Genomic DNA, 24,381 nt, shown 5'->3' with positions numbered 1-24,381 from the left:
TGAAATTGGTTTGAGAAATTGGCTTATGTGATTGTAGAGGCTAACCAGTCCATAATTTGCAGGGTAGGCTGGTAGACTGGAGACGTATGGAAGAATTGATGTTGCAGCTTAAGTCTGAAGGCAGTGTGGAGACAGAATTCCCTCTTACTTGGGGGGATCTCCATCTTTTTTCTCTTGAGACCTCAACTGATTTGATGAGGCCCCCCCACATTATGGAGAATAATCTACTTTGCTCAAAGTCTGCTGGTTTAAATGTTAATCTCACATGAAAAATACCGTCACAGTAACATTTAGTAAATATCTGAGTACTGTGGCATAACCAAGTTGGCTTTCAGAACATTTTACTAAATATCTGAGTACTGTGGCATTTTACCAAATATCTAAGTACTGTGGCATAACCAAGTTGGCTTTCAGAACATGATAAATTTTTCAGAATGTGGTATTTTTTGAGTTGTTTTAATTAGTTTATGTATGTTGTCATGAAACTAATGTATCAGGTACTGTCTAAATGTACTTTGCCAGCATTATCTTATTAACTCCTCACAAAAACCTTAAGAGCTATAGATAACTATTATTAATCCCATTTTATAGCTGAATAAACTGAGGTTTTGAAAGTATTTAAGTAATTTCCGAATTTCACTAATAAGTAAACTCATGGTACTTGGACTGGAATAGATTCTCAGTCTTCTTTCCTTGAGTACATGAGTATTCAAAGATCTTAAGGTCATGGCTAAGTTCTGTTTTTAAGTGAACAAAGGATATAGCAGGAGATACTCAGTAAAATTTTTAACTGGAAAAAAGAAAAAGAAAACACAAGGAGAGGAGAAAAGTAGAGTCGTGTAGTGAGGCCAGAAGTTAAGATAGTAAATACAGTGCTTGCTACAGGTGAGGCACAACTCATATTTCTAGCAGTTGTGGAAGAGGAAAATATTTCCAAGGTGAAAAATTTGTGTCCTTAAGGTAAAAGCAAATCCAGTGCTCAGGAAAAAGAAAAATATTTCTGATACTAAAACTAAAAAGAAATTTCATCCACAGTTCTGTTGTGGTATGATACAATAAAAGAAAAATTTTAACAACATACTTTCAGTGAACATAGGATTTTTTCTAACTGTATCCCTTAATATAGATCTCAGTACAAGCAGTGTTATGGGGACTAATATAAGGGTCTGATCCAATCCCAGGTTAGATTTTAGGTTATTCTTCAAATGACCTGCCTTGGATGTCATTTCTTACACCAGATTTCTAAATGTATTGTTGTGGAGGTGAGTTACGTTACACAGTCTGAGAACTGCTGGGAATGCAATTAACACCCACCCCTCTTTTCTTTGCCAGTTAAGTGCATGGACAAACTTTATAAATAAACAGGGCTGTGGTGGGATTATGAAAATTTAAAGGCTCTGATGGGGGCATCTGTTTGAATAGAAGGCTGCTCTGCCCTCCCTGGGTAGAGGAGGACAGAGCCAAGATTTTCCTCAGAAAATTATTTTGGGATCCTCTGTAATGTATAAATGGACAGGAGAAGCCTAATATCAGATATAAATGAAGATCATTTTGGCATAGGTAATTTTTGTTTTGTAGCCCCCAGTTAAAGTGGAACTTACTGAGTAGAATTTGTAGATTTCTATCCCCTTTGTTCCAAGTGGCTGTTCTTTCAGTTTTCTTCCAGTCATGACAGGATTGCAGAATCCCTTGTTGACGTTTTCACCGTAACACTGCCTGGATTCCTTTGAAACTCTTCAGGCTTGTGCTTTCATCTTCTACCCCTTATACTTCTCTCTCTTCCTTACCTATTTTATTTGTGTAAGTTGGAGTCAGTTCTGAAAAGAGTTTCAAACTGGAGCTACATATTGCTGTCCTATGTCATCTCTTCTTCCCTAAAATATTGCCTTTCCCTCATTTTGATCTTTTATTGTAGACTTTTAATTATGTCTCTAAGTACATCTTGAATGACAAATTAGTTACTAAATGCATACTGACATAGCAAAGAGATAAATTGTCATGGGATGATTAATTAGAAGTGTACTAATACAGAGGAATCCAAAATGATGACACTGTCTAATAAACATAATTGATCTGATTCCTTTAGTCTGGTAAGGCTGTTTTCCTGTAACTAGAGTCTTAAGATTAGGATGAGAGCGTTTTACCACTTGGTTTGCACAATTCCAGTGAGTACCAGTTAGAGAATACAGTGTGAATGATGCTTCTTTCAGTGGACAGCAGCCTGGGATAGTTTAATGGAGTGAACTTTAATTTACATTTAGAAATTTTAATTTAAAATGATGTCTGATAGTTACATTGTGATAATTTAAGTAGTTTTACAGTTTCTTAAATAGGGGGAATGACACATCTGACAAATGTCATTGTAAGACTACTGGTTTGAAAAACTCTTCTGAAACTTGGTTTCTGTCTGTAATTACTGGGCTGCTGCTTCCCGGGGGTGCTAGTGCACTCCCAATTGCAAGAAAAGTGAAAACTGTCTTTTTGAGTCAGAAAGGCAAGGTATTTTTTTCTCTTGCCAGAAAAAAAGTATAATCTGGTAATTTTACCTCTTTTGTAAAAGTCTAGAAATATTTTCATTACTTAAAATGTAGAGTTCATAAAATATGGCTGGTAACAATATTTTGAAGAGAATACACGTCCGATTTTAAAGCCATCTTAAGTTGTATTAAAATACAATTTAAAATACAAGAACATAACAGGCATAAGTCAGTTCTGAAGATGTGTAAATTTGAATTTACTTTTCTCTTTAAAAAGGTTAGGAATGGTCATATTTTCAGATTAGCTTTCACATGCTTTTTAAACCAATAACTCTGTTGATTTTGAATGATGGAGTGAACTGGACCCCTTAGTCCTGGTTTTGTGCCGAGGTGTGAAAGACAAATGTTTTTAAACACCCTTATCCTACAACATTTTGAAAACATGGATGATCTTAATACTTTATTTTCTGAATTTTCTCACCTTTCTACCCCTTCCTTTCTTCCCAACTGAATTCCTTTCAAAGTCATTCTTCATCTGCAAAAATTTTTTTTCCTCCAGAATTAACTGCTCACTCTATGACCAAAATTTATTTTTATACCTTGTCTGTAATCTTAGCTCAGAATTTAAGCAAGGTTATCCATCACATTATTATAAACATGATTGATAACTCTTTAACAGTTCCAGAACTGTTTGCATTATCAAATGTTTTCTATTGCAGGTGATGTTGCAGTTATTCAAGATTTGTACATTTTACATAGTAGAGTAAAAAAGTTTTATGGTGCTCTTTGTGGATAATGGGTAATATTCTTTGGGCAGAAAGGCTAAACTTCTATGACTTTGCAATTTAAAAGACTAGGCTTCTTAATTTGATGATTGTTTAATGTGGTACCAACTGATTGAATATTCTTATTTCTCATAGAGTATTGTTATACACTAGATGTGTGAAAGTTGATATTTAGCTTATTTATTAATCAACATGAATGGTAGATGAACAGCTTTTAAATTTTTAAAATAATGAATTATTCTATTTTGCAATTTAAATATAATTTTGGTATTAAAAAACTAAGGATTCTTGAGCAAATGCTTTTTGACCTTGGTTTTGATCTTCTATTCCTTTGGGTTTAATTATAACCCCATAATTTTTATTCTTACCTTTTTTTCCCCATCAGGCAGAAAAATTAATAAAAAATCTCTAAGCTCTTTACTTTGCTATCTTTTGAGGATATTGAGCAAAAAGGAATTCAGATAAAAGAGCTTCATCTGCAGTTCTTAGGAGAACTCGATGAGGCTGTTTGGCTGACTTTTAGTGGCCCAGGAGAGAGATTAGCTTGGTTGAGGGCCTTACCCCTGGCCCTCTTCTCCCTGTTCTAGAGATTATTATACCTGCCAGCCAAAGGAGTTGAATTTCATAATTCCTTGGCAGTGGTAGATCCCTGTTATTAAAGAATTAGAAAAGCCTCGTTAGCGGGTTTTCCCAAATCACAGACCTAAGCATCCTCAGCCTCCTTGCTGATGCAGAAATGTTTTACCTGTTCAGGGCTCTCTGTTCTTTTCCTTGTCTGTTGCTGTTTCGGATTTGGCTTTCATGTTCTCTTTGTGAGTCTCTGGATCATCTTGATAAAAAAAAGTTTGACCTTTTGGTCTAGGGTTAGGTTCAGCTGGGAGTGACAGAAAATTCCAAATAACAGTGGTAAAAGGATACTTAATTAATGTCTGTTATGTAATACATACAATAGATATTTTAAATACGGGCTATAGATAACATAAATGATACTTATACTTTAAAAATTGCTAATTAAAATCATCAGCTGTACAAGAATGTTTTTTTTGGAGTGCAGTATGATGGAATTATTTATTTTTGAAAATTTTGTCATTCTAATTACAAAACATTCTGTTAGAGTGTTCTATTTGATTCTAAGTTGAGTTTATTAATGTGTACAGGTAAGAGTTTTTATAGGTGCCACATTTTGTTTTTAGTCACAAATTATATAACAATAGAAACATTTTTAAACGGCTGTTTGCTTAGCCGAGTTTTCTTTTAGAAAAGCAGTTTTTTTCTTACTCATTACAAAAGTATTACTTTTATCTAGAAGAGACAGATTAAGGGTGCTTATTTTTTCATATGGCGTATCATTTACAGCTGCTTTACAGTAAAAAAGAAAAAGCCAACGTGTTTGTATCACTTGTCTTATTTGTAAAACATTTGTCTCATTTTGTATAAGAAAGAAATGTGTAACTCACCCTTAACATAACAGTTCTTAAGGACTTTGTTATGATTAATGGAGAACTTCAGTGTGTTATGAAGATTTAAATAGTCGTTTCCCATTTCATTAAAATTATTGTACACAGTCTACTGTTTATAAAGGTTTTTTTTTAATATAAAAAGAACTATATTGACATTGTGAAACCATGCAAAATGTTGAAGGCAAACAGATGGCATTAAAGGTGTCAACTCCTCCATCTTGCGAAATTGTCATTCCTCTCAGGATCTTTCTCTTTAGATAATTGTGACTGACATAAATCCAGCCAAGATATTATTATCAGTTTCATTAAATATTGATAAAGTTTAATTTTTTAGTTTTTAGGGAACAATATACAAAGTGATATTTTCTTCCTGGACACAGATTGATTATGCACCCTTTAGGTATATATACATCCTTAGGAGACCACCTGTTCACTATATACTTAAAGTCTAATGGAAGCTGCTGTAAGGATGTCTATTGAAAATGGGATTTTATTTAAAGGCAGTACTTTTAAAATATATAATGGCCATTTTTTCATATTTTTTGCTGGTTTGCTAAATGCCTGACAAACTGACTTTTAAGCTTCATTAAAATTGGGGAACTCCTGGTACAGTGTAAATATTTGTAACTCATTCTGGGTACTGACACTATCCTTGACTTCATCTTGTTTCTTACCCATAGTTTTCTTTTGCTTGCTTTTTTTTTCTTTTAAAATATTACCTTGTATTGTGTATCTTTTTTAAGGCCACTTTAAATCTGTTTTGGAACAAAACGGTCTGTAAATTAAAAAATGCTGTTTAGATACCTGACCAAGGATATACTTTATTTTGAGCTTTTTTTCTCTAAAAATTCAACTTTGTATTTTGAAAACTTAAAACATACTGAAACAAAGAATGGTGGGATATACACCCATTTACCCATCACCAATATTTAGCTATTCATGTTTTGCTGTGTTTGCTGCATCCATTTATCAATTTACCAGTTCATCCAATCCTTCCACCTAATTAGTTTAACTTCTTCATCATGTATCTCCCAAAAAAGGATTTTTACATAACAATGCCATAACCACACCTAAAAAAAAAGTTTCCTAAAATCTAATAACACACCTAAAAAAAAAGTTTCCTAAAATCTAATACCTGTCCATTTTCAAATTTGCCATTTGTCCCCAACATACCGTTTTCATTTGGTTTGATCAAATTGAGATGCAGTCAGGGATCTAGTATTGGCTTTAACTTCTGAGGCCTCCCACCCCTTTTTCAGAGGATACTGACTTTTTGAAGAGATTTTGAAGAGATTCTTAAGATTGTCCCAAGTTATGGGATATTTACTTATTTATTTGGTGTGTGTGCATGCTGTCAGTTGGCTTGTTCTATTTCTTTAATTTCCTATAAATTGGAAGTGAGGTTTAAAATAAGCTTGATTAGATTCAGATTAAACATATTTTGGCAGGACTCCTTCATGGGTGAAACTATGTAGTTAATATTACATCACATTAGAAGTCTTAACAATATTTGGTTTTGATGTTACATTAGATGGCTGGGTTAAGGTGGCAGCAACCAAAACTCTCCTTCCTAGACACTTGAATTAGCAGGTAATCTGTAGAGGTATAACTTTGCAGCATGGGAATATTTAGTTCCTCGTTAGTATTTAATGGTTTTGTGTATCCATCAATGATACTTTGTGGAGCCAGTTGTAGCAAAGTGATGATTTTCTAATTCTGTCTTTTTTACATTTATTTGTTGGCATTCTTCTGGTGAAGAAAAGTTGTTCCTTTATTACCTGGTTACTCTAAATTACAGTTCCTGCTGCGGAGGCAGGTTAAAGGGAAGTAATTAACATTTGATTACCAATTTCCAAAGTAAGGAGTTGGTGAAGTGATCACATCGATTGCCAGAAGTGGCAAATTACTTTTTTTTAGTTTAGTGGCAGATACTATTTCGGTTGTCATAATGAGTTCACGGATTTTAAAAATACATTATGTTACACTTCTTTTTCTTTTTTATGCTTAAATCATCCCAGGTGTAACCCGTGAGATGGAGTACTTTTGAAAGTGTGTGTTGATGTCTAATTGTGTAAGTTTTTATAAGGAGAATGAATACTGCCATTGTTACACAGGCAGAGTGTTTCTTAAAGTACTTACTAATTTCTTTTCTTCATTCTTAGATTAAATATTTTAATTTTGGCCTCAGAACCATATTTTCCAATTTTATGTGTATAATTGACCCTTGAACAACAAGGGTTTGAACTGTGGGGGTCCACTTACATGTGGATTTTTTCTGTAGTAAATACTTCAGTACTGCATGGCTTGCTTATGTGAAGTGGCGGCTGCAGAGGGTTGGCTGTAAGTTATGGGTGGATTTTTGTCTGCACAGAAGGCCACCCCTGACCCCAGAGTTGTCCAAGGGTCATCTGTACAATTTCTTCATGAAAGACTTACTGATATGTAACTTCACAAAAAGTGCATCTGATGTCAGTTTGGTTAGCTGATCTGTTGTTAGGGTTTGGTAGAAAGTTTTTCCTAGGTTAAAGGTTTAATACTGATAGAGATGCTTTAAGTCAAGTTTGATACACACTGGTCTCAGGAGAGTTGTCAAATGACCTTAACTAATGGACAAGCAATGCTGGTTTAATATAGAAATATTTATGTGATGTTTTGGGAAAATAGTTATTTCCCAAGAAACAGGTAATTTTAAAACCATTTTTTTATTTTAAGTTTTGGATGGGTCATTTTCTAAAATGTATTAGATAGCTCTTCCTTTTTAAAAACGGTATGGTGAAGGGGAGGGTATAGTTCAGTGGTAGAGTGCCTGCCTAGCATGCACAAGGTCCTGGTTCAGTCCCCAGTGCCTCCATTAGAAATAAACAGGCCTAATCCCAGCCCCCCAAAATGAAACAAACTAAAAAAGAAATGGTATGGCAAATGTAATTTAACTTTTAACTGTTGCTGAAATTGTCTTAGGAAATAAATTACTATCTTTCATTATTAGCGATATCCTTAGGTACTGTTTTAGTAAGTAGGGCTTTTGGTCGCTACATTAATTGGACTTGAGACAAATACACTTGGAAAAAATTTTTTAATGATTTATTTCTCCTTTTTAAAATAATTATTTGGACCTATTAGTGTATCTTTCTCAAATATCTAATATATTCTGTTCATCTAATTGAGAGGCCAGGAAATTGAGATTATTAGAAATATGTGAAATAAAAGTAAGGGGTGCATACTTAAGAGTAAAGTTGTGTGTATATGTAACATAAGGCAGAAATAAACCTTAGTAAAGCAGTTTTTCTCTGAGGTCTGCTATTTGATTTTCCTTAGAAAGGGCTCTAGAATTAGAATCTTATTAACTACAATGAACTTGATGAAGGATCACCCAGTCCGCACTGCTCACAGGAGCCCAGAGGGACTACTGAAGATAACAAAGTCTTTACTGACTTCTAAACCTACGTTAATAGAATAGAACGGGGTACATTTTACTATATATGGTTGCTTAAGGCTAAAGATATTAAATATTAATTCATTTATTACTCATTGAGACTCTTAGCTAGGTATATTTAAGTTTATCCAGTATGTTTATGTTTATTAGAAAATCTTACTTTGTTTTCCAAATTGTGACAATTATGTGTTCTAAATTTATTGTAGAGTTGACACTTTTTCTATCGTTTTTTAAAAGATTTCAGCTTTATTGAGATATAAGTGACATAAAATTGTAAGATATTTAAAGTGTATGTTGTGGTGGTTTGAAATACATTGTGAAAGGATTTCCCCCATTTAGTTAATTAATACAGCCATCACCTCATATATTCATCTTTTTTGTGTGTGTGTGAGAATATTTAAGTTCCAATGTTTTTGCAAATTTCAATGATATAATACAGTGGTAGCAACTATAGTCACCATGTTTTACATTAGATCCGCAGACTTTATTCATTTTATAGCTGAAAGTTTGTACCCTTTTACCAACCTCAGCCTCTCCTTATTTCCCGCATCCCTATTAGTCACCTTTTTACTCTCTTTTTCTCTAAATTTGACTTTTTTTCAATTCCATGTATAAGTGATACATGTAGTATTTGTCTTTCTCTGTCTGGCTTATTTCACTTACTGTAATGCCTGTAGAGTCCATCATGTAATACTGAGTGGCAGAATTTCTTTGTCATGTCTGAATAACGTTCCGTTGTGTGTGTATACCACATCTTTGTCCGGTCCTCCATTGATTGATTAGGTTGTTTCTGTATCTTGGCTGCTGTGACTAATGCTGCAGTGAAAATGGGAATGCAGGTCTCTCTTCCGTATCATGTTTTCATCTCCTTTGGATATATACTCAGGAGTGAAATTGCTGGATTGTATGGTATTTCTGACATTTTGAGGAACTTCTCTTCTGTTTTCCATAGTGACTGCAACAATTTACATTCCCACCAACGGTGCACAAGGGCTCTCTTTTCTCCACATTCTTGCCTGCACTTGTTATCTCCTGTCTTTGAAGATAGCCATCCTGACAGGTGTGATGTGATGCCTCACTGTGGCTTTTCCCCTGGTGATTCGAGGTGTTGAGTACCTTTTCATATACTTGTTGGCCATTTATTTGTATGTCTTTGGAAAAATGCCTCTCCTCACTCATTTTTTAACTGGACTGTTTGGTTTATTTTTCTGTTGAATTGTGTGAGTTCTTTATGTATTTTGGATATTAACCTCTTACCAGTTACATGATATGCAAATATTTTCTCCACCTCTGTTTATTGCCTTTTCACTTTGGTTTAATGGTTTCCTTTGTTGTGCAGAAGCTTTTTAGTTTGATGTACTCACACTTTGTTTATTTTTGTTGCCTTTCCTTTCGATGTCAAATCCAAAAACTTACTGTCAAGACCAATATCAAGGAGCTTACCATCTTTGTTTTCTTCTAGGACTTTTATGGTTTTATGTCTTATGTTCATGTTTAATTCATTTTATGTTAATTTTTGTGTATGGTGTAAGAGAGTGGTCTAGTTTCATTATTTTACATGTAGCTATCCATTTTTCCCAACACAATTTATTGAAGAGACTACTCCCATTGTATATCCTTGGCTCTGTTGTTGTATATTAATTGACCCTATATGCATGGGTTTATTCCCTGGGCTCTCTGTTCTGTTCCATTCATCTATATTCTGTTTTGATTGCTATAGCTTTGTAATATTTGAAATATTCAAAAGGCTGGCCTCTGCATGCCTTGGAGCATGCTGTTTAGAGAAGTAATAGTTTGAAACAGGGAGCATGGTACTTCCAGCTTTGTTCTTAAGACTGTTTTGGCTATTCAGGTCTTTTGTGATTCCATACAACTTAGAACTGTCTGTTCTGTTTCTGTGAAAAATCCATTTAAATATTGTTAGGCATTGCACTGAATTTGTAGATTGCTTTGGGTCATGTTGGGTATTTTAACAACATTAATTCTTCCAATCTCTGAGCATGAAATGTCTTTCCACTTATTTGTATGTTCAGTTTCTTTCATCAGTACTTTACAGTTTTCAGAGTACAGATCATTCACCTCCTTTGTTAAATTTATTCCTAGGTATTTTATGCTTTTTGATACAACTAAGGTTATGTCTTCAATCTCTCTCTAATATACTTGATCAAAGTTCCTTTTAGATAGACTTTATCAGTGGTACTTCTAGATAGGCTTTAATTCTGATGCACATCCCCCCCCCCCCAAAAAAAAGGCCTACTGATTGTGTCTTTCTGAGCAGGTAGCTTTGTTGTTGTTTGGTTGTTCTATGTCGGGATACTTCCTTCTAATCTGTGTTTTTAAACTATTAGCATTCTTAGATACTCTGAGTTTGTAGCAAGGAGTTGATGTACACTACTGTGATGGAGTTGAGGTTTGTTATTCTGTTTCTTTTGTTTGCTAAAGGTAACTTCCTGATTGGAGTCTAGTTTATCAAGGAGGTTCTAATCTCTTGAAATAAAAATTTGAGAACTTTGAATTTTTTGTATACATTGACATGTTTTTTCATTCAAGCTGTGCTTAGAACTGAACACCCAGTCCTAAGTATGTTCCAGTTGCTGCTGTAAGAACTATGGATATATTAGAAAGCAGTGACAAATTGCTGTCCTCATGAAGTTTATATTCTACTTAATGCTGTATATAATACCATTAAAAACCTTCTTCTGGGCTGCTACAGATTAGGGATGTTAAATGTTTAAGTCTTACTGAAAAATATGTAATCCTCTAAGAACTGTTTGCTTGGCCTCATTTGTCTCTGGTTTTCTCTTATATTTGAGTAAAAGCAAACAAAATGTTACAGAACAAAGTGCTTAGTTAGGACCTAATTCATTCATTGTGAAATTCAATAAATAATGGTAAGGTCCATATTGTAAAAGGGTTAGTCGCATTTTTTTCTACCATTCCTGTCTTATGGTAACACTCTCTTTGAATAGCATTCCAGGCATCAGCAGCTTACCTCTGATTCCACAATTGTAAGGTATAATGATCTGCTTTGACGAAACATGTTTAGAACTGTTTGTTCATTTAATAAACATTTATTGCATACCCATCATGTGACAGTCTGTTTCCAGTGCTGGAGGGTATAGTTGTATTTGAGACAAATAAAGTCCCCTTCCTCGTGGAGCTTGCAGATGGAGTGTAAGGCGATAGAGAATGTCTGGTGGTTTGCTTGGTAGGGGAGGCTGTGGTACATTTCAGTTGGGCTGGTCAGGGCAGGTCTGTGCAGGTTACACTAAGGGTGGCAAGCAGAATGCTTAGAGACATGTAGAGGCCAGCCTTTTGAAGATCCTGGGTTCCTGGGTAAGGGAAATACATTCCAAGTAGAGAAATAGCTAAGGAAAAGTATACATTAATTTAAGTGGTGATTAGTCAATCTTTTTGTCAGATTCAAGTAATCCCTTGTTAATAAATAGTTCTACAGTTGACCCTTGAGCAGTGCAGTTAGGGATGCCAGCCCGCAGTGCAGTCAGAAATCTGAGGATAACTTACAGTCTGCCTTCTGTATAAGAGGTTTTGTCTTGTCTGCAATCCCTCCACGTCTGCAGCTTCACGTCCACGTCAATCGACTATGGATCATGTGCTACTAGAGTATTTACTATTGAAAAAAATCTACATGTAAGTGGACTCCAACAGTTTATGTTGTTCAAGGGTCAACTGTAGTATCACCTCAGGTTGTGTTTACATGATTACATTTATATTTAGTTTTTCACCCAAGTGAGTCTGTAATTGGTAGAATATGTAAATGAACTGAGACAGTGATTTCCCCATATGCTGTCCCACCAGGAGAGGAAAAAGCTAAGAAATAAAAATAAAATGTGAACAACCAAGAAGCAAATCCTTAAGCAACTAAGTACCCCAGTACCCCCTAAACACTCAAGTTTGTATTAACAGTGGCCAATGAGTGGCCAAGTGCCTCTTATCTGTGCTTGTTTTTAGGAGTGTGGTGGAGCTAATTCAGTTGAAAATTAGTTATGTTTATTTTGATATTTTCCTTAATTTCATAATAATGTTGCCTGGTTGTTTAAAAAAAAGCCTTTGGTACATTTTTAGCCCTTATATCCTATAATTTGGTACATATTTAGGTTATTTATGAAATTAGATTTTCATATTCTGTGATTAGGTTTCTATTCTGTTTTCCATGGGTGTGATTTGTAGTTAACATGATGGAATATCCACTCTGCTTTTTATCATGCTTGGTAGAATTGAAAAGAAGTCTGAAAGAGTACACTCTGTCAAAGTCCTTACAGTTAGAATTTCAGTGTTAACCACACATCATCTTTTATATTTATTCATTAGTATATTTGTATTGCCTTGTTCTTTTTGCTCTGTTTACAGCAAACTCCTAGAAAGAATTTTAGTGTTCTCTGTCCCCAGTATCTCTCCTCCAGATTCTGATTTTGCTCTCACCAGCTGCACTGGATAGCAGTCAGTCACTCTACCAGATCTGACCTTTGGTTTACCACCCTGGTTATTCTCTTACCTTGTGTCTCTTCCTCTCAGTTTCTTCTGATACTCCTCTTCGTCTTCCTGACTTCTAAGCACCAGAGTATTTTAGGGTTCAGAGTTGTTTAATTCAACTCTCAAATATGTGTATTCCAGATACCTTGTTTCCTTCTTTGGATGGCCCTTGGACATTTTAAACTTGCTGTCTAAAGCTGAACTCTTGATAACCTACTTCCTCGCCCCCGCTTCCTCTTACACCACTTATCCCTACAGTCTCCCTCATCTCTATTAATGACAGCTTCTTTTGAGTCACTCAGGCAAAAAACTTTGAAGTCACCCTTTACTTACCGTTTTCTTTCATGTTGCTTGTTAAATTGATTAACAAATCCTTTTGGCTTTATTTTCAGCATATATCCATCCCGAATCTGGCTACTTGCACATCTCACTGTCTTCACTTCCGCTATAGTTTAGCTATTACCATTTCTCACCTGGATTATCGTGTTAGCCTGTAAGTGGTTTCCCTGCTTCTGCCCTTGGGGATTCTCTATAGTCTACTCTCAAAAGAGCACCAAGAGTAATCTTTTAAAAATTAGATCATATTACCCTTGTGTTCGTAGTGCTCTGATAACTTCCCATTTCACACAGAGAGAAGAGCTAAATCCTCATGACCTACAAGACTGACCTTAGTTTGCCTCCGAACTTCTGTATCTATCTACTCTTCTCCCCCTTTTCCCCTAATGTAGCCACATAGACCTGCTCCCATTCTGTTTTCACATCCTAAGCAGGATCCTGCCTCAGGGTCTAGGTATTTGATTGCCTTCTAACTAGAAAGCCACTCCCTCAACTTGTAGGCTTTTGCTGAAATGTCCATCTCAGCGTTGTCATCTTCATGCTCCTTACTTGCCTGCACAGTGTGCTCCTTTCTACAGAAGCTCTTGTGCAGTAAACAACCAGTCCCTGTATCTCTGGCTTTCCTTGGCCATTCTGTTAAAATTACAAACCACCGTTTGTTCCCTTCTTCATACTCCGTGTTACTCTTTTCTTTTATTCATATTCATTTCATCTAACATGCTGTATCTTGTTTATTTGTCTCACCCTTGTTGAAATGAAGCTTCTTTGAAACAGTTTTTAAAAAAAATTTTTGTTTTATGGAAAACATCAAACAAAGCAGTGAGAATAGTATGAACCTTCATCCACCTTTTACTTAACTTAAGCAGTTAATAGTTGGCTTTTCCATTTATATCCTGTTCACTTCTCCTTATTCCCTCAAAATTATTTTGAAGCATAGCGCAGAAATCATGTCATTTCATCTGTAATATTCTAGCATGTATCTCTAAGTTTCTTCAGCTTTTTTAAAGCCACACTAGTATTATCCAGCCTAAAACCATTAAAGATAGTTCTTAATATTGCCACATATGCAGTCAGCTTAGTTTCAGTTATTTACCCAGTTCCTTCAACCTTTTGATTTTTTTTTTTTTACAGTTTGAATTGGAATTGAAATAGGTCAATATATTTATTTGGTTGCTGTGTATCTTTAGTGTATTTCAGTCTGTGTAAATTCCCCCCCTTTATATAAACAACAAACAACAAACACGAAACTAGGTCATTTGTTTTGAGAATTCTGTAATAATGTAGGCCAGTGTGTGACAGTAGGTGCTCAATAAATATTTTTGAAAGCATTACCTTAAAGGTACATAATTTATGGTATTTTAGGATAGAATTAAAATGTTAAAAGTTTGGGGAATGATTACCATCTCATTTTTGTAGTAGCTTGACAGAATCATCTTGCCAATAGGAGAAATTATTTTGGCATTTGGGAAGGGTTCAAATAAAGGGCACTTAGGGCTGTAGAAAATTGTTTGAAGAAATCTGCCAGGATACACTAACAATGGCTATTGTTTATTCAAGATCTTATTATTTGCATATCACGCAGAGTGTAAGAAACTATGATAGTTTATTCAGTTTTCACAGTAGCCTTTCAATGAAGGGTGATAATTTCTACATTTTCCCCATGAAGAATTGAGGTTCAGTGGTGGAAGTGGAGGGGAAGTAGGTGCTGAACATTAATATTTTTGTTAATAAACTGTAGAACTGGAGACAGCTCTTAAAAACCATGTGCATGTATAACTTTGATTAAAAAGAAAAGCTTTAAAAAGTAGTATAGTGATACTAATTCTTTCTGCATGGATACCTTTCAGGCTTTTTTTAGGCAGTCACACACTTATTACACTTTTTTTAGGAAAATTCTTTTTAATAAAAGATTTTTAGTGTGAGTTGGATTAGAAAGTGTGAATAAGAAGAAGGAGAAATAGATACCTAAGCTCTTTTCTGAAATAAAGCTTTTTGGTGTATGTATTTGGTGTGTGTGAGGCTATAAAGCTTGGAGAACAGTCTTGCAGGGTGCAGTTCTTTCCCTCATACTTAGCATGCTGAAGTCTCTGAAGATCTGCAGTGAAGACAGTGAAGACAGTTTTAATTTTCTTTAACCTAGTGTCTTTCTTTTAGACTTACTTGATAGAAAACCCCCTTTCTGTGAAATAATAATCAGTTTTTCCCAAAGTATGAAGTTTGGCAAAAGGTGAAATATTTTGCATGCTTAAATGTAAGACTTGAAAATGTGTTAAATTACAGCAGAAAGGATGGATAATTTAATAGTGTTGGAGTAACTGAAGACAGCATTCAGGAGAAAAATTAACTTAAGATTGACACTAGATAATACTAAAATAAGGTAGACAAGGGAAAAATACTTGATCAAATAGGTAACTCAGAGATTACATAAAGAATTCATATAAATTATTCAGAGAGAAACACATTAGGCCTGAGTAGGAGAGTAGACAAAGCTAAGAAATACAGAAAAGCAGTATATATGTCAGGCTTTTTTTAGCAACCATGTTTCTTTTAAAAGTGTTTGAAGCTCGGGGGAGGGTATAGCTCAAGTGGTAGAGAGCATGCTTAGCAAGCATGAGGTCCAGGGTTCAATTCCCAGTACCTCCTCTGAATATAAAGTGATGAACCTAATTACCTCTCCCTCCCAAAACAAAACAGAAAAGAATCTAAAACTCAGTGCTAGTGAGTTCTTATTGAAACTTAATATGAAGCTTTTTGCACTGTAAATTGTTTAGAATCTTTATGGAAAGCCATATGATGAGATACTAAAAAATGGTAAAATACATACATTTGCCTTCTTTGACTCAGTAAACCTGTGTTTTAAAATTTATTGTAAGGGAGAAATTTAAGAGGAAAAAATAGTAGCATTATTTGTATTTTTCAGATAAGAAACATACTAATAATATCTAAAATGATGTCTTCACCCCCAAATGGCTAATTGTGTGTAACACACAACTTGATGATGTATATTATGCCGTAGCCTCTTGGGAATGAATGTGTGAATCATCCATAAAGGAAAGAAGTTTCACTGAAGGGAGGCCAGGTAGAGGCTGGGCGGTGGTCTTCTGCAGTGTTATACGAGGAAGCTTTGGGGGCTCTGTTAGGAGGATGTATCTGTAATTTCTTATTCTCCTTCAGATCAGAAGCCCTGTAAAATAGATACCTAACCTTTCTTGCTGTGACACTGCAAAGAGATCATGCTCTTTAGTTTTTTCCCCTCAAGTCTGATGTTTAGTGCCAGTTTTCATAATAGAGTTGAAGTAAGTGTCCTAGAAGTAGTCGAGTTTGACCTTTGCGCTGTGAGCATGAAGCAAGTCAAATATAAAGAGTCCCCTACTGTATTATGGCTCTCCCTTTTGTACGGGGTAAAGTGATTTAAGCTAATACCAGCTGTTGAGAAAGTCAATGAATTTAACTTCAAATGGTTTGGTTTTATTCCTTTTTTAATCTCATTTACCTCCTCTTTTCAAAAAGATAGATTTGAATTATATAGCCTGGAGGAAAGTAGTATTAGTGTCAGGAGGACTTCACATAGACTTGACTCGGCAGATTTAATTAGGGCCATTTGTGGGTGGGGATGGGAGGAATTTTAATGTGATCTAAATTCAGGCTCAAGGAGGTTTTGAGTATGATTATAGATTTTTATGCCAGAATTTCAGAATGAGAATGACACCTAATTCTGCAGTGTGGGAGGGAGGAAAAAACATAGTATTTTTCTGCACGGCAGTGCTATACACTTAGCTTCCTAAAGAATTTAGGTTACTGCATTTTTTTGATAACCCCAAATTCCTTTTTAAAATGAACATATTAAGTAGGAATGGCCGCTTTTTAAAAGTTGGATATCAAATAGTAAATCTTAGTTGCCTTGTGGCAGTGGGAGGGGAAGATGTGGGAGGTCCCTGAGAATAGGCAGTGTTTTTGGAAAGAACACATATTCTCCTTTATTCATTTTCTTAGCAGAAGCAGTTGTTTTAAACTCTTTAAAACACAAATACCTAATTGAGAGGGTTTTGCCAGAGATTATTTATTCCATACTGTTAGTTACTTTAATCAGATACATGGATTAGAAGAAAGGAATTTCAAGTATCTTTTTTAATGATTGATTATTTTTGAGGGGAATTGAGGGGGAAAAGTAAGGGGAAAAGAATACATAATTTTTGATAGTGGGGTACACAATGGGGGAGACTGAAACAAAAGTTAACAGTATAGGGCTAAGTGCCAGGTACTGTTCCAAGGTATTTTTACACAGACTAATTTAATCATCACAGTGACCCTTGACCGCTAGCATGATCTCCATTTTATAGAAAATCTGAGGCACTGAGAGATTTAAGTAGGTGCTTTAGTCGTTGGGGACCCACTTCTGCATGGTAGCCCTGGAAATGTTGGAGACAATGTAGAGCTTGATTAATGTAAAGGTGGACTTTTTGAGATGAAGGAAACATTGCCAGGAGGAGCAGCAATACAAAAAAGGGTGTATTCTTGGAAATCTCACTTCTGAGAAACATCTCAAATGTAGTCTTAAGTATTCTAATTGTAGGTTGTTGATTTGAGAGGATTTAAGATGATGGGACCCCAAGGTATCACTTACCTTCTGTAGTTATTTCCAGCACATACAAAGGTGCTAACATCTCTTGCTTTTCCCCTTCTTGCCTTTCCCCTCTCCACTTCCATCTTTTGCCCATTCTCTCTCCCTTTGTATCATTCCTTCCCCACCCCCTTTTCTATCATTTATACAGGAAAAAAATCTTTCTGTCCATGTAACTTCCTTCAGCTGATTGCCCTCCTTTCCTATCTTTTACCATTAAATTTCTTAAAAATGAGAGACTGTTGTTGTGATTCTTCACTTACTCACTTTTTAACCTCTTGTCATCCGGTCTTCTGCTTCCATTTGTCAAATTAGTGGATTTTTCCTCCTTCCTTTGTTCTCTCTGCAGCAGTTAACCTTCCTGATCCCGATTTCCTGAAATTCTCCTTACCCTTCTTTTGTGATGTTGTATTACCTTGATGCTTTTTTTGTTTGCTCTCTTCTTCGTGTCGTTTAGATATTCATACCTGACTTTCAAATTTGTTTTAACTTCTCTCTCTTGTTAATGGAAACATCTCTCTCTAGGGCATCAAAGTTTAAATGTTCCTGGTCCTTTCTTTCCCCTAATTTAGCATATGTTTCTGGAGTATCTGCTATATACCAGGTTATTATTCTAGGTTCTGGTGTTTCAGCAGTGAATAAGAAACAAAGTCCCTGAATCATAGAGATTATGTTCTGGTGGAGCAGATAGTTAATAAACAGTTAAATATTTCATCGGGTAGTGAAACACATTTTAAAGGATAGATTATGCTAAGGGTCAGTAGGCAGTAGTGGGAGAATGTGCTGTTTTTGGATAAGACACTTAGGAAAGGTTTCTGTGGGAAGGTGGTATTTGAGTGAAGCCTGAATGAAGCCATAGAGTGAGCCATGTGGATATCTGGGAGGAGAGGCAGAGGAAGTATCAAGTAAAACCACCTTGACATGGCCTTTTGCTCTCCTGTGTTCTGGAGAGACAGACCAGTGTGACTGGAGCACAGCGGGTCAGAGTGGTCGGAGTCTGAGTCAGAGAAGTTGGTCTTCTTAAGACCATGGAGGCCCTGGCTAGGGTTTTGAGCATAAAAACCTAAGTGTGTTGGTAAGGGTTTGGAGGATCTTGACAGAAGAACAGCAACATGGTATGACTTCATATTTTGGAAGAATCACAGTTATGACTGTGTGGAGAGTACATTCTGTGTTTGAGGTGAGGGGGTGTGTGCGCAGAGGGGTGGCTATAGAGGAACCTCAGACAGCAGGAGACTTAAAGTCTTGACAAGAGATGATGGTGATTTGGAGTAGGATGTTAGCTCTGGAGGTGATAAATGGTGATCAGATGAGTGATAGGTTCTATAGAGAGAGCCAGCAGGATGAGCTGTTTGCTTGGGTGTGGGGCATGAGGAGAGAGGAGTGAGGGATAGTTTAGAGTTTTTAGGCTTGCAGCTGGGTGAGTGGAGGTTCCATTACTGGGAAGATCTTAGGAGGGGCAGCTTTTCTGTGGGGAGGGGGCATGGTGGAGTCAGTATTTCTTTGCTGTATGTTACGTTTGAGATACCTGTTAGACAACCTGGTGTACATGTCAGTTATACTCCTCCAGTGGTCAGAGGTGAGCGTGGGGCTGGAGGAGATAACTTTGGGAGTCCTGCGAGTATAGATGGACTGAATGGGGTCATTTGGGGATGAATGAGTGTAGATAAAGAAGAGAGGTGAGAGGACTGAACTCTTTAAGTCTTCCAGTGTGTGGACATCTTCAAGAAGAGGAGGCTCTATAAAAACTGAGAAGTAGTAGCTAGTGAAGTAGGAGGGTGTGATGTTCAGAAACTAAGTGAGGAGAAGGGGATTCAAGAAGGGGAAAGGGGTCAGCTATGTCAGATGCTGCTAGGAAATGCAGTAAGATAATTCTTTGAGAATGTGTATGTGGCCACATAAGTGTTCCATCATGGTGCAGTAGCCTTCTAACTGAACTCCTCACCTGTTCCTCCTAGTTATATAGTAAATGAGCCCTGGTGACTTGTCCTAAACTATATTCTTCACTAAACTTTTAGTGCATATAGCATAGTGATTAAAAGCATGGACTCTATTTTTGAGAGTAACACATGCATATAGCAGGAAATACGGAAAATAGGGGAAAAGTGCATTCTTTTATAGAATAACTGTTACAATTTTCACCTATTTCCTGCTATTCCTTTTTTTGTTTGTTTGTCTAAATGTACATACACAACATTTCATTTGTTTGTTACTAACAAGGATCACACTGTGTTCTCTAGCCAGCATTTTTCTCATAATTTATTTCTCTTCTATGTTTTATAATTTACTGGTCAAAGTATATAAGCAGTTTCATGATTCTGTTTGTTGTCAAATTGCTCTTCAAAAAGATTGTACCATTTGAAAGTATATTTATGAAGAATTTTGTTCTCTTTAAATTTTAGGATAGACCACTATCTTGTTGAACTCTTAAATGAAATTCTCCTTGGATACAAAGATGAGGACTAGATAACTTCTTGAGGTTCCTTCTAACCCCTAGGATGAAGATAATAACTAACATTTGTATAGTGCTCTAAAGTTTACAGAGTGAGTTCTCACACATCATCCCACTTGATCCTCACAACAGCCTGTGAGGTAGGTAGGACAGGTATTGTTATTCTCATTTTAGAGGTAAAGAAACCGATAGAGAAGTTAGGGGACGTGGTCAGGTTTTATTTGAGTGTTTTATTAGAGACTTGAATCTAGGCCTTTTGATCTAAATAATCATATTCCTTTTTACAAGATTTCATACAACTGCACATTTAGAATTGCTGTATGTCAGCTACTTAAGTGATACTTGTTATATACAGAAATAAGCCCAGTTGATAATATACATACTGTGTTCGTATTTTCTTCAGTGTCCCCCAGTCCTTTTCCACGCCCCCTCCCTTGCCATTAAGTGAATGACTCTCTCTCTCTTTTGACTAGGGGAAGGTAATTTAATTATATAGTTATATTAAACACCTGTCATTTTCCCTAGCATTTGGGGGAGGGAGAAGTTATATTATGTTTTTCATTTCTTTGTGTGTGTGTGTGTGTGTGTGTGTGTGTGTGTTTGCTACAACTCAAAAGTATATCTATATTACTCTCACACATGTAGCATAAAGTCTTTAAGGAACAGTATACAGTTAGAATTAGAATCTTTTGGGTCTAGCATGAACCTAGAATCACAAACTTTTCAGGGTATTACACTCTTTTTTGTACCACTTTAACCAAAATTGAGATAATTGAGTACTCCAGGTATAGTTGCTTATGATGTTCACCAAGGTACATGAGTGATGAGTGAGAGTGAGTGATAGTGGAAGTTGAATCAAGAAGAATTACAGCTCATCTTCTCTTTGACTGCTTATCTCAGAAAATAGAAGTTTGTGAGACTGAGTTGGGGGCTTGGTAGTGGCATTATCACATTTTAGGAATAGACCTAGAGTTTCAGGACTGCTTAGTACTGCATTAAACTGTCTCACAGTGTTTTCTGTACTGCCTTTAAATGTTTAACATCACCAATATTTTTAAAAATTAATTTTTTTGTTTTTTGTTTTTTTCTAGTTGTTGGTCTTGACGATATTATGGATGAAGGAGTTGTTAAAGAAAGTGGCAATGATACCATTGATGAAGAAGAACTGATTTTACCTAACAGGAATTTGAGGGACAAAGTAGAAGAAAATTCAGTGCGATCACCAAGAAAATCACCTCGATTAATGGCACAAGGTAATTCTTCCAAAGACTAGTGAGAAAATCAGGTGTAGGGGCAGATGTGATAGGCAGCAGACTTGCTGAGGGTGGATCATGTTCTCTCGGTGTTTGCTGCTAATGTGAGCATTTTGATAATCAGTTTTGAGATTATATCCATTTGTGGGTATACTTTTTAAAATTCTTTATTGAGGTTACACATTCACAGTAGTTTGAAGAGTTGTCTAGGTCAGTAAGTTTCTAATACCATCCTACCACCTGTTTCCCCTTTCCCCAGAGGAGACTACGCTTAACTCTTTCATCGGGTTTTATTAATTTTTTGATAACATACTTTCATGTCTCTGAGTAACACATGTATATTGCTACTTCTTGATTATTCTGATATGGATAAGTATTTATTGATTTCCTACTCTGGATGGTGAATTTAGCATTCTTTTCTCCCCTTGTTCCCCCATCATACAAAAGTACATTTTTCCATCTTTCTAATACATAATTTTGTAAGATCAGTAGTAATTACTTAACATTATTGTGACTTAGTATGCTGTTAATGACGATCCATGTAATTAGCTATAGTTACTTTTACCTTACAACTTTTTGTCTTTATGACTTAATAATTGACTTTGTTGTTCATTTGCTTACAGTTTTGTGTATTTGTATACGCAGTTTTCAGTCTGTTTATCAGTAGTTACACCCTAACTACTCTGCCAGTTGTCTGAGTCTTTTCTAGAGATATTTGTCCATATCTGATATTCTGTCATTTTCATTTTATTGAGGAAGTATCTCTTAAAGCCTTCTGATCTGCTCCTGTGTGCACTGGTGTTAGTCATCAGTGAGCCTGCTGCCTGGGTGTGGGCCAGAGATCTCCCTTTACCATTCTTCTGAGGATTCTGTTCTGTATTGCAGTCCTATTTTCTTTTTTCTGGTGGTGACACACTTCTTGTAGTAGTTTTGTGAAAAAAAGGAACATGGATATATATACTTAAACTTCATATGCTTGCAAATATATTTAATCTGTTCTCTCATTGGAATCATGGTCTGATTGAACATAGAATTCAAGGATGGAAATTGTTTTTCTTCAGAAATTTGTAAGTGTTGTTCCATTGTCTTCTAACTTCAGTGGTGTTGAGAAGTTTATTTTGATTCCGTTTTTAAAAGACTTAAATTTTTTTGGTATGTTACCTATTTTCTTTGGGAAGTTTGTGGGATCTTTAACTCTAGTGTTTTGATATTTCTGATAATGTATCTTGGTGTAGATGTATTTCATGTATTGAGCTGGGTACTTAGGTCTTTTTAGTTTGAAAACTGTTAATTCAGTTCTGGGAAAATCTCTTGAATTATTTCATTGATTATTTGCCTTTTTATTTTCTCAGCTCTTGATTTCTCTAAGTCCCATTCACATGTTAGATAGCAAGGACTGACTTTTCTATTTTCTTTATCTTGCCTACTTCCCCCCTCCTTGTCTTTTTCCTCTGCTTGCGGAAATTTTCTCATGTTTATCCTTCAACTTTTTCATCAAATTTTGCATTTCTAACTTCTGAATGTCCTTTTTGTTTTGTTTTGTTTTGGGAATAGTCCTTTTTGTAACATTCTGGTCTTGTTTCATGGATGCAAGATCTTTTGTCTTTCATAAGGCACTTAACGGTGTTTTAAAGTGCTTTTACTCCCCCCCCCCCTTTTTTTTTGCTTCGTCTTTCATGTTAAGAGACTTTTCCTAAAATGTCTGATGTTTGATTAGTTGGTCATGTTTAAGAGTAGGGAACTAAAACTGTGTGGAACCTTTTAAGTGTGTGAGCTGGGTTTTGTCAACTATGAGCATCACTATTTGGTAATCTGGTTGTGTTATTTTTTTGAGGAATCCCTGTTGCTAGAATGCAGGCTCATTAGATTGCTAGCATATTATGGGAACCCTTGAGGGAAGCTCATAGGTGGCATCTCAGCTTTCAGTATATACAAATTCACATAATCTCACAAATTTCCTGTGTACTTAACTGCCAGTCTTAGCTATGCCTGATGTTCCTTAGTCTAGAAACTGTCTTCTTACACTCTCCAGAGAATAAGCCTCTAGTCTTGGATTAGGACCAGAGAAGGGCAGTTGTCCAACAGATGGAGTAGAGGGGAGGGAGCTTGGGGTCTAATTGCTTTTTAAACAACTTTCAACTTATCATCTTTTTAACCACCTGCCTTCATCCCTACTTTAGAATCAGCTGGGGTCACCAGTTCCTAAGCTTTCTGAGGTATTAATGGTATTGGTTCGACGAACGCTGCCAGATTAGTGTTTATCTTTTCTTGGATCTCCTGCATCAGTTATTTCTTGATCATCTCTTGTTTGGCTGCCAAACTTGTCACTGTCATCTTCTCTCCTGTTCTTCCTTTCCTTTTGTATAGCTTTAATTGTGGGGTTTTGAGAAGTAGATTAACTTATGTGCATGTATTCACCATCTTTTCCTAAACTTTAATTTTTAATCAGTTTTTGAAATCAGTTTTTTGATATATATTTGTGACTTTGAGAAATGAAAAGAATAGAATGACCATCATAGACAAATAATGATAATATTTGGCCTATGCAGCCAGGCTTCAGACTAAGACGGTTTATATTTAGAGGAGAAAAAGTAACTTTATACTTAGCTCAATAAATGCATTACTATTGGAAAACAGTTTTTTATTTGAATACCTTCACAGTTGAATGTGCTATTCATTTGTCAGCCACTTAGGTAATAGGTGTTAAAAAGTTCTTCATTTACTTTATTTCAAAACAGGTAAATATAGTTGAATTTTGACTACTGTAAACTGTTTTCAAAGCTTTAAAATCATCTAAATATTGATAACCAACCATTAAAATTTTAGTTGTTTAAAAATGTTATATATCTGAGCCTGTGATAAATAGTACATAATCCACCAAGTAATTTTTGTAAGTTGTTGGGTACCTACCTGCCGACCGCATATTGTGCCAAGTCCTGAGGGAATTAGAAAGAGTCTCTGAGATTAGGATGACCATATAATTGTCTAAACTGGGACACTTTTGAGTGTTAGGACCACAAGCACCTCCTAGGACTGTTAGAGACAAATGAGAATGGTACCTTCTGTAAGG

The 24,381-nt window shown here is 35.7% G+C and overlaps 1 protein-coding gene across 1 annotated transcript in view; it reads left to right on the top strand.

Moving 5' to 3' along the window:
- The window catches only part of PHF3 (PHD finger protein 3), a 73,321-nt gene that overhangs the window by 20,225 nt on the left and 28,715 nt on the right, over positions 1–24,381 (top strand). Inside the window, 1 exon segment of the mRNA XM_032484470.1 lies at positions 21,150–21,311. Within this exon segment, the coding sequence (XP_032340361.1) occupies positions 21,150–21,311 (162 nt within the window).

This window comes from Camelus ferus, chromosome 8, assembly GCF_009834535.1.
Source record: "Camelus ferus isolate YT-003-E chromosome 8, BCGSAC_Cfer_1.0, whole genome shotgun sequence".
NCBI classification, from domain to species: domain Eukaryota; kingdom Metazoa; phylum Chordata; class Mammalia; order Artiodactyla; family Camelidae; genus Camelus; species Camelus ferus.
Note: the sequence above shows the minus strand (reverse complement) of the source record. Positions and strands in the feature narration are given on the sequence as shown.